At 39.8% G+C, this 16,218-nt stretch overlaps 1 protein-coding gene across 1 annotated transcript in view; it reads right to left on the reverse strand.

The window, feature by feature from the left end:
* Positions 1-16,218, reverse strand: part of EIPR1 (EARP complex and GARP complex interacting protein 1) — a 147,922-nt gene that overhangs the window by 100,768 nt on the left and 30,936 nt on the right. The window contains exon 3 of the mRNA XM_075269117.1: positions 14,895-15,027. Within this exon, the coding sequence (XP_075125218.1) occupies positions 14,895-15,027 (133 nt within the window). The remainder of the gene's footprint in view (positions 1-14,894; positions 15,028-16,218) is intronic.

Consider the following 16,218-nt stretch of genomic DNA (forward strand, 5'->3'; position numbering starts at 1 on the left):
ACCCACAGAGTTTAGGTATGTGCTTGAGCAGATTGCTGAGAGGCATTACGAGACTTCAGAGTCAGAACAGCTATTCTTTGATTAAATCTTAAAAAGTGTGTGAACCTTTAATGAATGATGTTCAATCAACCCGTAACAAGGGAAAAACATAGGACCGATACATATTAGCCCCCAATGACAGCCCTTGAAATCCTAGTCTTACTAAAATATTCTCCTCTCCTACTATAATTAATTTCTGCTTCTCACCAGGAGATGCCATCTCTATGATCCAGGCAATCTGGATTCCCATTAATTGGAGAACAGGTCTCGATGAATTCCTGACATTGTTTTTCTAGAGAAAAAAATTCTCTCTCCGCGATATAATTATATACTGCTGGATTTGAGGATGAAATTACACGGGCGCCATACAATGTGGGTATTACGAGGCTTCAAAACCCAACGTATCCGTCACACTTGCTAAATTTAGCCCCCCAGATCATCCATATTGCTAACAGCTGCGCCTATGGCTTGTTACCTCTACATACCTTGGCACAGTAGGTAGGCATCTTAAAAGTGAAAATAATAATACATAAAAACTGCACAAAACCCTTTACTTTGCATTAGTACCCCTTTCCCGTTTCAAAAATTCTTTGTTCTCGAGCCAAATTTTCTCCATTCCAACCATTGACTTTGTAGATGAGCCCTTTGTGCAGCTCATTATATCAAATGCTTTTCAGAAATCCACTTAAATTATATCCACGGGTTCTCCTTTGTCTATCGGCTTGACAATATGTTCAAAGATCTCCAGTGGATATGTCAGTCGTGATCTCCTTTTCAGAAATTCTAACTTGTACATTTCTGAATGTTTCAGAATTTTGATCCCTGTCAAGGTCTGTCCCATCTTCCCCTCTTAACTCAGAACAATGTTACTGAGCCCATCTTTGGCAAGTTTTCCTAGACATTTTTCAGGCCGAGACACACACACGTATTAGAGATAGTGAAACAAGACAGTAAGGGCTAGTTCACACGTGGGCAAAGGGGAGGTTTTTGACAGCGGAATTTGCTTCAAAAACCTCTCCTTTAACATGGTGGTCTATGTAGACCACTAGCTTTTTTTTTTCCTCCTAGCGTTTTCCGCCTGAAGAAGCGACATGAGCTTTCTTCAGGCGGAAAACGCCTGAAGAATTGCATAGAAGTGAATGGGAGGCGAAAACCGCGCGGTAAAAAACCGCGCGGTTTTTTGCACACAAAACCGTGCGGTTTTTTGCAAAAAACCGCGCGGTTTTCGCCTGCAGTTTCTATAGCACATATAAGAAAAAAAAACCCTAGCGAAAACCGCTAGCGAAAACCGCGTCAAAAACCTCGTCAAAAACCGCGTGGAATGCAAAATACAGCATCAAAAAAACTCCTTGAGGTTTTTTACCTCGCACAAATAAGCTAGGCGGTTTTCACGTGTGAACTGACCCTAAAGAGGTTTTTTTTCCCCCAAGACTAAATTTAGGATAAATCATTAAAGGGGTTGTCCAGCCAGGAGACATTCTGAGCTGAGCATGTTATGAAATGATAAAAGTTGTCCTATTCAACTCGCTGACTTTCCGGCAACTCTGGTTGTGACACTCCTGGATCCCTACTGATCTTTACTTCGTGCTGGTGCGATTTCTACATCTGCACCAAGTATCTGTCTGTTGCAAATCAGTCTACAAAACTGACTGGCGTGTATTTCGTTTCTGGCATATAGGGCTTCCCATGGTGTGCCAGAATTATTAAGGGACCTCTGATGGCAGTGTATGGATTTGTCAAAAAAACTAACACGGGCATACCATAAGCTGTCTTTTTTGATGGATACTTCAATGGACATCTGTCAAAAAAAAAGCAAAAAAAAACAAACATCGTTTTCGTGCATCATTTTTTTTGTTTTTTTTATACCTCCCACTGGTCATCAGTCCTCATTCTGAGCATGCACACAGAAGAACAAAGGAGGGAAACATAAATTGCAAAATGGACACAGATTATCATCTGTTGGTGTCCATTTGTGTCCACCTTTAATAGACCTCAATGTTATAAAAAAAAAAATGGATTAATTGCTGCCTGTCATGTTTCCTTATTTTTTAGATGGAGAAGTGCTGAAAGTTAGTTTACGGGGCCACACGGTGGCTCAGTGGTTAGCACTGCAGCCTTGTAGCGCTGGAGTCCTGGTGTTCAAAACCCACCAAGGGCAAAAAACCATCTGCAAGGAGTTTGTATGTTCTCCCCGTGTTTGCATGGATTTCCATCCCATATTCCAAAGACATACTGATAGGGAAAAATGTACATTGTGAGCTCTATGTGGGGTTCACAATCTACATTAAAAAAAAAAAAAAAAGTTAGTTTACGTCCAAAAAAGCAGATACATTGCAGTAACGTTCCAAACGCACATGGGCAGATGGTGTTAAAAACTCAGTGAGATTGGGGGTAACACTGTGGCTCAGTGTTTAGCACTGTAGCCTTGCAGCACTGGAGTCCTGGGTTCAAATCCTGCCAGAGACAAGATCTGCAAGGAGTTTATATGTTCTCCCCGTGTTTGTGTGGATTTCCTCCCATTCTACAAAGACATACTGATAGAGAATGTACATTGTGATCCCTATATGGGGCTCACAATCTACATAAAAAAATCAAAATTAAAAAAAAATCAAAATTAAAAAAAAAGTTTTTATGATCTTTTCAATGGATCACAAAACCGGATTAGGTATGGAGACGTCAACGCAGATGTCAACCCAGCCTGATAGTGACCAGCAGGGGCCCAGGAATCATCAGAACCAGAGCAGTACGGGATCCATGAGGTTAGTATTACTTCTACTTACTTCTAAAGAATTTCTCCAGGCTGGGCCACCACTTAGGCTGAATAGTGAAGTGACAGGACATGCTTGACAAAAAATTGTCATGCAACTCTGGTGTCACGTTGTGACTTATGACATCCTGCAACAGTTGAAAAAAAATCCAAACCTGTTGGATATTGATTCCATGTCGCAAGTCACATGAGGTGTCTTTTTGTTTTTTTATTTACCATAAACTTGGGACTGTGACTTGGCTGTGTTTTTGCAGTCAAATCACAGCTCTAAAAAAGTTGTTGCCAAGTCACACAACGGCTTTAGTTGTGAGAGGTCTGTGCAACTTTTTTTGAGCGACACGTCACCATTTAGCCCTGGCCTTAAAAGGAATCTGCCAACACCAAAATCCATTCTAAACCCTTTAAATTCTGTAGTTGGATCAGTTAGTGGAATAGTGAACCTACCTTTCTGTGCCTAAATACAATCTACTTAGGAGAAAACCAATCTCTATTCTGCATAAGAATGAACTGTTCAGGGCTGGGGGCATGGCTACGCCTGAGTGGCCACCAGTCTTTACCTTGGTTCACTATACATCAGGTCAATCCTTATATTACTAGACAGCACTGGATGGCAACCACAAACGAAATCGGGTGGTCTGGCCGCTGTAGCCGTATCCTGAGTGCAGTAAATAGCATGACTCAATGGTCTTAATATTTTGTGCACTGGCGTAAAAGGGCCCTTAATAATTCTATAAGCGTTACAGGATTTGGTAAAATGACATAGTGGAGCAGCTTTGGCTAAAAATGTGACACTGCTTCGCCTGTATAGGACAGTGGAGATGAAACAGTCAATTTACCCTACTGACTTTTTTTGGTTTTAAAGGATTTTTTTTTTTTTAGAATTCGCCGCCAGGTCTAAATCATTCCTGAAAAAGGTACAAAAATGTTCAGCTCACCCACAGGTTGATTTCAGACATCGGCTTTTCAATGGTTAAATTCTTCGGGGTGCACGGCAACACACTCTATTCCTTGAGTGTAATATCTCCACGGCAAAAACAAATTTCTCCGGCAACTCTCTGATGATAAAATATAACTTTTAATCAGAAAACTTCATAGAATGACAAAAAATTTGATGTTGATCACAAAATAAAGAAAAAAAAAAATAAATAAAATGTAAACCCCCTAAAAACCGCAGACGCGTTGCGGAACCATCGTTCCTTCCTCAGCGCGTCTGCGGTTTTTAGGGAGTTTACTCTTTTTTTTTTTCTTTATTTTGTGATCGACATCAAATTTTTTGTCATTTTATGATGTTTTCTGATTAAAAGTTATATTTTATCATCGGAGAGTTGCCGGAGAAATTTGTTTTTGCCATCTAAATCATTCCTGTGTTACAATATGATAAATGTTTTCCTCTTCCACTTTTTATTTCAGACTCCATGGCTTCATGCACATTGCGCCGATTTTGGATAGTAGCCCACTGTAACGGGATCAGTCAGTGAATAGAATCATACTAGATCCCGCATAGTTTCCTGCTGCTCTATAGTGTCTGGATAAAAAGATAATACTGCCATACACTGACAGTTAAAATAAAGAGGCAGAAAGGCAAGTTCTACATAGGAAATAAAGTTGATATTTGGGGAACGCATCAAACTGCTTAGATAGCCATCCCTTAATATAGCGCTCCCCATGCAGAACTAGAGTGAATTTCAAGTCACTGTTGGGGGCAGGGGGCATGTTTCAGTACGGTAGACTGTGGGTAGAGTAATTGAGGACGGTCTTTTTGTTCTGTTTGTATTGATTTTTTTTCTTTTTATGATACAGAAAGGAAAAGCAGAAACAGTAACAATCCGCAAGTGAATGCAGGAAATATGTTATAGCTATACAATGGTAAGACGAGTCAAGGCTACTGTAACATAACAAGTAATATCATGGTCTGTACTTGTTTACCAGAGGACAAGGCTCTAAAAAAACAGATATCTAACATAAGTAACCTTGAATACAGTGTCGCGTCCGTTTACACATTAATAATGGTGGAGAGTTAAAAAATAAATAAAAAGTATAATGTAGTAAAGTTTAACTTGGCCTATAACACATTAAAAGGGGTTAACCGGGAATATAACATTTATCGCTGCGGTCTCTACTTACTAAGAACAGCGCTGTACATTGCATATCTGAATGGGACCGAGGTACACCATGGCCATGTGACCAAAGCGCATGATGTCAGTGCCTGAGACGAGGAAGTGGAGCTCAATATCATAGTCCCTGATAACCCCTTAAAGGAGCACCTATCACCAGGTCTGAAAAGCCAATTGACATTAACTGGGAGGCGTTGTCACCCTGAGCATTTTGGTATTTTGTTTATCCAAATCCGTTCAGCTATTCCAAAGATATAAGCCCTTTTAGTGTTGATGCCACTTGGCTAGTATAACCTAATCTGTATCAGTAATAAAAGGGCTTATATCTTTGGAATAGCTGAACAGATTTGGATAAACGAAACACCAAAATCCCCATGGTGAGGGCACCTGGTAGATGTAGGTCATTGCGCTTTTAAGACCAAATGACAAGCCTTTTTTAATTATTATTGCTGAAAATTATTAAATGGGTTGTCCAGGCAAAAATGTTAAATAGGCTGAGAGAGGTATAAAAAAAATAAAATAAATAAAAACCATACCTGGTGCTCCAGTGCGGTCCGGCCCTGTCCGTCCATTGTAGTCACTGTCCCATCAGGCCAATCAGCGGTCTCAGCGAAGGACAAATGACATCACTACCTGTGACATCCCGGGGTGTCTTCCTGAGGCTGTTGAGGGATCGTCACAGCCTTTAGGAGCTTCACTTCAAGAAGACACCGGAGCTTCAGGTCCAGACTGCACTGGGAGGATTCCACAGCACCATGGACAGCACCCAGTCTATTTATAAAAATCAAATTTTTTTCCTGGACAACCTCTTTAAGGATGGCGTTTCCTAAAGGGACCAACAAGTGTGAAGCACACCCGATTTATCAAGAGGCTCCAGCCTCTTGCCGAAATGGAAATCTACGACAGTCGAGAACTAGGATTAAAAAAAATATGCAAATCTATTCTTCAGGATGTAATTAGGAGAATAGTGCACTCTGTATGCCGCCCTCTAGAGGGCAGCTTCCTTAACATCATGCATGACTCAGTTGAAAAGTCTACTGTCATGATGCGGATTTAATTGACAAATTAGTATTTCTATTCCAAAAGGAACAGATTTCCAGGAATGACTTGTAAGGGCTCGTTCACATCTGCGCCCGGTCTCAGTTATGCAGGTTTCCGTTTCCTGCACAAAACAGAGGCAGGAAACGGAAACCTGCAGGACTGTTTCTCACCCATTCATTTGAATGGGTGAGAAAGCTGTCTGGCCGTGAGCGGCGGTGAGCGTTTTATGCTCTCCGCCGCAAAACCGTTTTTTTTCATCCGGACACAGAGTCAGACATGCAGTACTCTGTGTCCGGATTCAAAAATCCGGTTTCGCGGCGGAGAGCATAAAACGCTCACCACCGCTCACAGCTGGACCCGGTCTGTGGTTTCCGTCTTCTTGCAGGCAGAAGACGGAAACCACAGAACGGAGTGCCGAATGCAGGTGTGAACCTAGCGTCAGTCTCCGTACTGCCCATGTAGGCACACACTCTCCCTGATGTGTACGATTCCCCTGACCCTAGTCAGGAACTAGTGTAGAATTCCTCTATAACTCACGTCAGAAAACTTACAACAAATATGTTGGGTTGAGGAGTTCCTGCCCGGACCCGCTCAGTTCTCTGCCCACATTCCTGGAAAGTGATGAATGAGAAATCGAACAGAGGACGTGTCAAATTTTATGGTGCAAGAAAAGGCCTTTTGCCAATGATGAGACACATTATCACCCATCTATAGCAGAAATATGACGCAGATGGGATAATACATTCCCCCACATTTTCTTTTCTCAGTCATACAACTAGTATGACCATTCACTAAGGTATGTTTAAATTTCTTTACATGTCACTTACTGTATCTAGCGCTATCAGCAACTTTGAGAGCTCAAAACTGCTGACAGACACCCTTTAAATATAGTAAGAACCTCTTCTACGACACCTACATTGCAGTTTTTACACTTTCTTGTGTCACAGTTTTTCCCAATTAAAGTGAATGTGAAACATACACTTTAAAATACAACTAAATTGTGACAGATATATGCTGAGCAGACTGTAAAAAAATGAATATTTTTAATATCACATTTTGTGACTATTCCATATATTACTTGAACTTCACCAGAGTAACATGTCAAACTCAAAGTCCTATGTGCTGCATTTAAACGGCCGCTAACTTTTAAGACAACTTAGTGTCATTTAATAGAGCGTGTGATTCTGGTTCAAAATTTAATGCACACCAATTAAAAATGTGACTGCTTTCTGCCTGAAAAACCTGTCTAAAGAGAGCCAAGGTCCATCCATAGAGGCATTATGTAGACAAGAGGGCTTCACAGTGAGAGGAAGGGGAGGTTCTTTTATGAATTTACACAGTGAATGCCAATGAGAGGGGCTGATTCTCCTCACTGCCTTCACATACACATATGCCAACCGCTTGCTCTGTGCAAAGGACTGAATATTCTGCAAATCTAAGTTTACAATGTATGAAAGGTCTTCTTGCACTTGTATCTATGTCTGGATGCTTGTGTAGTAACAGATGGGATATTATTCAAAGAAAGCGAGCAGCTTTCCTGATTGTGCTCATAGATTTTTTTTTTCTTGTGTTTTATCTGCTTGTCTGCGTGTAGTTGCAGTCTGGTATTCCTGGATCCCCCATATTATGGTCACTTGGGCTTTCTCAGCTATTTGTTTACTATTCTACAGTTATTCCTGTCAAAATTACACAAAGAAACCAGTAGTATGAATAATGGATAGGGGAGAGGGGTATACTGCTCTTTACTGTACATGTAAACACCTTTATAAAAGCAGAAGGGATTTTTTGGGCAGTTTGCTGGTCTGGAGCATTCAGGCATATGTTAACATATTGCCAAGGAGGAATCACATCAGCAATGATCTTAGAGAAGAAATGTTGAGGATCTTTAACATTTAAATCCAACAGTATAAGGCCATTTTTAAAAAATTTGAAGTCCATCATTGTACAATGAGAAAGATTATTCACGAGTGTAAAACACTCAAGACAGATGACAATCTTCACAGAAAATTCCCTCATGGTCAGACTGCACAATGTTCAGAGATTGCAAAAAATCCAAGAGCAATGTCGAAGACTCTGTTAGCATGTTATAGGGGACCTCTCACCAAGTACTTAATAAGTTAGGACACATGTGCACATAGTGTGTCATTCGAGCAGGGCTCCAATGCTCCGTTCAGATACAATAGAGCAGGTCCAAGATGGAACACTAAATAGGAATGACTTTTTAACTGAGTCATGCATGATGTTAAGGATGCTGCCCTCTAGAGGGCGGCGTACAGAGTACACTGTTCTCCTAATTACATCCTGGAGAATAGATTTGCATATTTTTTACCTAGAATCCCTAGCGGAGCAGGAATGACTTGTAAATCTCCGTACTGCCTATGTAGACACACACTCTCCCTCCTGACCCTGGTCTATAGTCTCTCACTCTGCCAAATCAGTATCCCTGCGCTATGCTGAGGAGGCCCAATAGGCCGAAACAGCGCTGTCCATAGCTGGGAATCTGTTCCTTTTGGAATAGAAATACTAATTTGGCAATTAAATCCGCATCATGATATTAGACTTTTTAACTGAGTCATACATGATGTTAAGGATGCTGCCCTCTAGAGGGCGGTGTACAGAGTGCACTGTTCTCCTAATTACATCCTGGAGAATAGATTTGCATATTTTTTTACCCAGAATCCCTAGCGGAGCAGGAATGACTTGTAAGTCTCCGTACTGTCTATGTAAGCACACACTCTCCCTAATGTGTACGATTATCCCCTGACCCTGAAAAACATAAGGCATTCAGATGTCATCCAAGTGTGATCAGAGTGCCTCCTGTTAACAAAATTGGAAACGTGCATGGGGCCTTAGCTCATTTGATTGCATCTGTTCAATTTGTGTTTCATTACTTAAATCTGGCCCCCCCGTTCATAAGATATGGTCCCCAAGAAATTTATATGTAAATCAGCTATGATTTAAAGTTACCACCCACTTAGCGAATAAGAGCTAATTTATATATAACCTATCAGGGGGTATATCTTTTGAGTAGGTGGATGGATGATTAAAAAAACAACACCAAATTATTCAGACACAAAAAAACCTATAATAAACAAACAGTGTCACTCATATCTGCTGGGCCTCCTGTTATTATACCCTGAGTATATTGGTAGTTTGTGCGTGGCAAACCCACAAAATTTCCGATTTGAATGAAGCCTTATTTTACTACCATATATAAGTGATCACTACTTGGAGGATACTCGGTTGGGACATTTTCTCACCAGGGGGTACTTCGATTAAAAAGGTTGAGAATCATTGCCTAATCCAATAGATTTCAAAGATGATGGACTTTCCTTTACTTATGACTGTACCAAATGCCAAATGAAGTGATAGAACTCTTTCCTACCAAGGCATGGGAGTGTTTGACCGTTATTGTTGGAGCCAGCACATAGTGTAACGGACATTAAAATCTACAGTATGAAGACAAATAGATGGTTGAAGGTCTACCTTGCAAGGAGTCCGTCATTAGATCATTGCCATCATCCCGCAAACCTTGCAAAAGCTACTGTATTTGAGCTTAACAAAAGATTTTGCTGTCAGGGCGAGCATGTACTAATTTAAGAAGTGCAATGATCGGACATCTAACCTATCTGTAAAATCTCAAATTTGTGACAGCCCTTTATTAAGCCACGGGCTAAAGATACATCTCTGAAGGCCTACAATTTCTAAAGATAGGGGTTGCCGGGCTATATTTGGAATTAAATGGGAATCTATTCTACAGGTCGTACAGTACTAATGTGTGTCACATACAATTGAAGGTCTGTTCTTGGCCTCTTGTTTAGGGGAGCAATCCAATCTTATGTTGTTCTTTCTATTCCCATCAATCTGAGAATATTGGACGCAGTGTGTAGTCTAGAATTTAAGGTTTGATGCTTTTTAATATATCAACTGTAGAAGAGACAATGGGGGGGGGGGAATATTAATTAATTTATTACATTGCCCAGATGGCACCAATTGCCCCTGAATTATTAAAAAGCTCTTCCCTCTTAATAATTAAGGCGTACCCCCATGCTCACAAAATGAAGTCTACTCCAGTCTGATATAGTAAATTTCTTGGGCCAAGGCAACGATGCCATGGGTCTTGGTCTCTGCTTCACTCCACCCAATTTTGTAAAATGTGCCACGTTGTGGCAAAAGGAATGACGTGGCACATCTTTGGTGCAAGCAAGGGCAGTGCACCACAGATGCGTCACATGTATGTTTTGTTGGTATTATATGCTATAGCTTTGGGCTAGGCCTGTGATGTCAGTAACATGACACAGGGCTGCCAAGGCCACAGGGGTCACGTCCCACTAAAACACATCATCATTGGCAGATCCAAATAACGTTTTGCAGATAACCCCTTAATCAGAACAGATTTTCATACTGACCATCTTTTTTTGAAAGGTAGCCTGAGTGGTAGCCTCAAAAGGAAAACAACATGAAAAAAAACAAAGAAAAAAAAAGTAAAAAAAAAATCTGATGCAACTAATACATAATGTTAATTCATTATTATTATATATTTCTGGAAAACCATTAATTTCATGTCGCTGTACATAGGAATAGGGTTTACATAAATAATACAATACATACATAGATACATAATACAAAAATAAATCAAACTTCGTCAAAACTGGTACAATGGGAGAGAGGGCTAACAATCTATAAAGGGAAGGAGACAGTAGGTGAGGGTAGAAGATGGTGGTGTGTTGGCAGCAGAGTTAGTGAAGCATGTAGGCTTTCCTGAAGAGTTCGGTTTTCAGGTTGGTCTTGAGGATTGTGATTGTAGATCAGGGGTAGGGAACCTTCGGCTCTCCAGCTGCTGTGAAACTACAACTCCCAGTTGTAGTTTTGCAACAGCTGGAGAGCCAAGGTTCCCCACCCCTGTTGTAGTCAGTCTTATATATCACCGTATCAAGTTCTAGAATATGGGGGAATGTGCTGAAGTAATCTTATAGACGGTTGTGTGAGGAGTGGATAAAAGCAGTATGAAGGAGGAGGTCTTGTGAAGATGGAAGGTTACAGGTGGGAGGTATTGGGAGATAACGTCAGAGATGTATGGAAATTTAAAGGGATTATCCAGGGAGCCTTTTTTTTTTTTTTTTTTTTTTACCCATTTCTCCCAATTAATTTTAGACACAGCACCTAGGGGTTCGGGGTTTGTTCACATGATTGATACCAAAAAACAGCATCGGTTGCTCCTCCCTCTTCTCACATTTTTACCACTAGTTACTTGTGCCAGGGGGGATTTGCTTTATTAAATACTGCAAGCCCCCCGCCCCACAGCACAGGTACCTATTTGTGAAAAAAGGAGAGCTTGGAACAACCTGGAGGGCTGGGTGCCGATTCCAATCACACGATCTGAGTTCGGAACCAGCCCGAAACTCACTGGTCTGCTGCATAAAAGCTCCAAAGTAAGTAAAAGCTCAAGGGCTTCTTAGAGAACCCAACACTCCAAAGACATACTGATAGGAAATTAGATTGTGAGCCCTATATGGGGTATCTATAAAGGGCTGCATGATATGATGGCGCTGTGTAAGTAAGAAAAATTCTAATAAATAATAATAATGCTGTGTATGTGTAGTAACAGTCATGGCCACTGAAGACGCCGCAGTACTTGCCTGAATGATGTGGCATCTTTAGAACAGATGATCAGTGCCACAAGGCGAACCCTAACTGATAGAATATCCATGGCCTATCCCAAGATTAGTTCTTCAGCGTTAAAATCCCAGAAACCCCAATAAGCAGTCTTTATTGGTTATTGCTATTCAACTATATAATATGTATAATAAATCCACACAAATGTTAACAAAAATGGATGAAATATTTAAAATCTGAAATAATATCGCATCAAAGAAACATAAAAAATAAATGAAGACAAGACAATTTGCCAAGGAAGGATTGCTTTACTACATGTTGTGAATAATGAGTTACCTGGTAAACCCCCATCTTCACAGCTATGAAATAAGCACTATTTTTTTTTGTTTCTCCTGGTTTGAGGCGTCGTCTGATTCTCATTGTTTAATTTCCTAAATACTCGGTTCTGGAATGATCTACAGTCCTTTTGGCATTTCACCTTCCTCAACTGAATAATTTATCCTAGTCAGTGGGATATTAAATCCAGCCTGCCTCATGAATACTGAGGTGAAATATTCTTTCAGGCTGTTGGCAAAATTGACCTCATCTGTCACAAAACTTCTCCCGCACTCGCTGGGGCCATCTCGCTCCTTGTCTACACCAAGAGCTTCTTCGTCATTATGCAGTGGGTATTCTAGGCGCTCGCATAACCTTATTGGAAAGGAATGGATACAAACCCATTAAAAGCTCAAAGAGAATTTTATATATTGCAAATTGTGCCGGCATATTAAAGAAAAGCAATACAAAAAAAAGAAGAAAAAATTGCCGCCGAAAAAAAAAAATAATGTCTAATCTTGTGAATCCAGAGATGAAGGTTTGGGTTGCTTTTTTTTTTTTTTTTTTTTGGGGGGGGGGGGGAGGGTTGATCACGGTCTGTGGAATTTGGTCAAATTGACCTCATTACAGACCAGACATGTCTGTCAGGTTACATATACACAAGGATAAGGATGGGCCATACTATTCACCTAGATCAACGACACATAGATAGAAATAAAAAGTGGAGTATATTTGCAGAAAGTGGCGAATAATCGTCCATAATTACCTGATCATACCATACATGTCTAGTTCAGTCATCAATAAGAAAAAAAATTCCAACATGGTAGAACACTGCATCTGTGTAAATTGCTATTTGCATATTTTTTTTTAAAAAAAAAATTTAGTTTTAAATTTTTAAAGGTTAGCCAAAACTATCAATATAGGAAGTTTTAGACCATTTATATCTTACATGTAAGGCCAATTTTAAATTTTATGACCAGGGTTTTTTTTTTTTTTTGCTTTGTTTTTTTATAGGCTCACAATGCATTCAATTTTTTTTATTTAAAAAAAAAAAAAAAGGGGGAACACTCACCTTATTGGGGCCTCAGTGGTTGGCTGAGCAGTCACATTTCTGATTGGACAATCCTTTTAATTTTTACTGGTCAGATTACCCCTATAAAAGGAATCTGTCAGCAGAACCTAGCATACCAGTCCTGCAGATAGGTAAGTTAGGGTGACCTGAATCAAATAGGGTTTCTCTCTTATGAATCGAGATATGATTGTTTTTGTCAATATACGAATGAACACTTTGGAGCAATGAAGGCGCTGCCATTACTCCAAAAAAGAAAGCGGCAACGGCGTTATTGATCCAATAGACTGACTGAGTCAAGTGGCCCAAATCTATATCCGTGGAACTGGGTTCTACTGACACACTCCCCTTAGGACCCAGTGGACTTCAGGACATCCAGCAGTAAAATACAATCATCTGAAGCCCGGTTCACATCTGCATTCTGGTTTTCATTCAGGAAGTCCATTGGGGAACCCCACGAATGGAAAAGTATCCGCATAAAAAAAAGCTGTTACCTAAGGAAACCCGTGGACCCCATAGAAAATAATGGGGTTCATATGGTTTCTGCTCAGTTTCCACACAAAAAATTTCATGTAGCTAGGGGAATGGAATGGCCCGAATGCAGACGTGAACCGGGCCTTAGAAATATTTCTACGTAACTTCAAAAATCTGTCAATACAGCATATAAAATAGAATAAAAATAATGAACTTTGCGCATAAACATACTTTGTTTTGTCTATAGATCATCAAATTTCTTTAGTTTCAATGTCATCAGTCAGTGGGAATCCAAATGTCTGTATGTTATTTGCAATTATGCAAAGCAATGTATGTAATTGTGTAATAAAATTGTAAGTATCTAAAGCATACCTAGATAAAACATAGTATTCATAAACTAATTGCACAGCGCAAGTATGTCCGGAATAACATTATTTCTAGCTTTTATACAGCTTATAGTCTGCATAGTTTTACCATGAAGGCTCTATCTACAATTGTCAGTTCTCCCTGAGCTGTTGGATGGAGTCTAATTTCTAGGATGTACTTCATATACTACACACAGAAAGAAGAAAAGAATCCGCTCTATAAGTCTCACACCCACAAGCACGGTCATACAGAATGTTATAGAGAAGAATCGAGCTGTATTGATGTGAATAAAATAGTCCTTTAATAGTCCCACCATGGGGAAATTCAGAAAAGCACACAGTCTCGTCTGTGCATTTGTTTCTCTTCTCACTCCTCCCTGCTTCCCTCTCTATAGACTTCTATGATGAGCTGTAACATGATACCTCTGATCTTCTCCCCATCTTCAGTAGAGATTTCAGAGTAAAAGTCAGTTTAGCAGGGAGGGAAAGGAGGAGCACAACAGTCAGATACAATAAGTGGAGAAATAAGTATTTTTCTCTAAATTATATTACAGATTTTTTTATTGAATGTACGGTCCGCAAATTGCTGATCAGCAACACTAGTTGGTGATTGGCAACATAGACTCCGCAGACGTCCGTGTCCTGCCGCACTTGCCCATAGAGTTCTATGCAGTCCGTGCAGTGTCACAATTCATGGCCATTATGGACATGTCCTAAAAATAAAATATCCGGTGGTATAAGAGGCCACATTGAATATAATGTGTCCGCAATTGAAAACCCTCAATTGTGGACCATTTGTGGACTTACATTACGGCTGTGTAAGACCAGCCTTATAAACTAACTTCTCTACTCATTGGCCGAACTTCCAGTTATCACCATCTTCACGGCCCTCCGAAAAATTTTCCTGAAAGGTCCAAACTCCTACAGTATATATCCACACTTGCATACTGTGCTATTTTTTTACTAAATTTTTTTTTCCTAAAAACAGGCCATCTTTTTATCTCGATTTGCTCATGTATACATTTTAGAAATAATCCAAATTAATACTATTCATCATCTGCAGTTTCATTACAATGCAAATTAGATAGACTTACTCTTGTTGTAGCAGGTTGCGAGCACATTTTTGTCTGCTGGGCTAGCGCAGATTTGCCAGATTTCCCCCGCATGGTGCAGTAGCACATTCTTATTGATGATATTATTCTCATCGTCAAAGTCTATAACGTGGATCTAGACATATGGAAGCATAAATTTATGAGACTCCCCCATCAGAAAAAAACACAAAGCACAAAAAACAAAACAGATGAACGCAGAAACAGAATTCATTAATTTGCCCCAACTGGGAAAGTGATGAAAATGCATAAGAAAAATAACTTCTTGAAAAAAAAAAAAAAATACAATTAAAACCAGAAGAAAGAAAAAAACTCAACAAATTACCTAATGATGAGAAATAAAAAGTGAAATGGTAAATATAACATCTTCATTTCCTGAGAAATTAAAGGGGCTCTATCATTGGGAAAAGTCATTTTTAGATAAGCACACCCTTGCACAGTCTTTAGAAAGGCCATTTCACACCTACCTTTGTATGTAAATTGCCTCAGTAGTTTTTGAATAAGTATCTATGTGCACCCTCTGCTATTCTCTATGTGTATGAGAGCAGAGAGGCTGCTGTGCTGATGACCGGGGTGCACAGAGAACGCTAATTAGCATATGAATAAAAACGTCCTCATTCAAAAACTACTGAGGCGATTTACACACAAAAGGTATGTGTGGAATAGCCTTTCTAAAGGCTATGCAAGTATGTGCTTAGCTAAAACTGACTTTTCCCAATGATAGAGTCCCTTTAATTCCGTGCATAATATTGGAAATGACGGTGCAACGAAAACTCATCTCTTGCATAGCGTAAAGCAAATTCGGATAAATCTTTGGAGTAAAGAGTTTTCCAATGTCTTTGGCCCCAATAACAATGGCTTTTTGATGTACTTGTCACCACTCTATATATGTCATAGAAATGATCTGTGGTCACTAGTATTTACTTGGTACAACTAAAGCTGGTAAGAAGTGGGTACCATGCCTTATCGGATAGAGATTGGTACAGGGATTTATTAGACTGACATGCCCTGCTAAGAATACTGGGTAAGGAATATGCAAATAAGATCTCATTGGAGAAAATGAGGAACTTTCTCCTAGCGCTATCTATTGGAAGGTAGGGCCTTATAGATCAATACCTGGTTTTTAAAGAAATCTGAAGGCATACCATCTTCTAAGGATTCAGCTAAGAGTAGTTGTTGGGAATAAAGAACAGACATTTAGACTGCAACTGTCCTATCCTTTTGTTTTACAGTAATAAAGATCTGTGCACAGAGCTCAGAATTAATTTTCTCTTTGTTTAATACATATGCACTGCCCGATCACACTGAG

This window comes from Leptodactylus fuscus, chromosome 3, assembly GCF_031893055.1.
Source record: "Leptodactylus fuscus isolate aLepFus1 chromosome 3, aLepFus1.hap2, whole genome shotgun sequence".
Lineage (NCBI taxonomy): Eukaryota > Metazoa > Chordata > Amphibia > Anura > Leptodactylidae > Leptodactylus > Leptodactylus fuscus.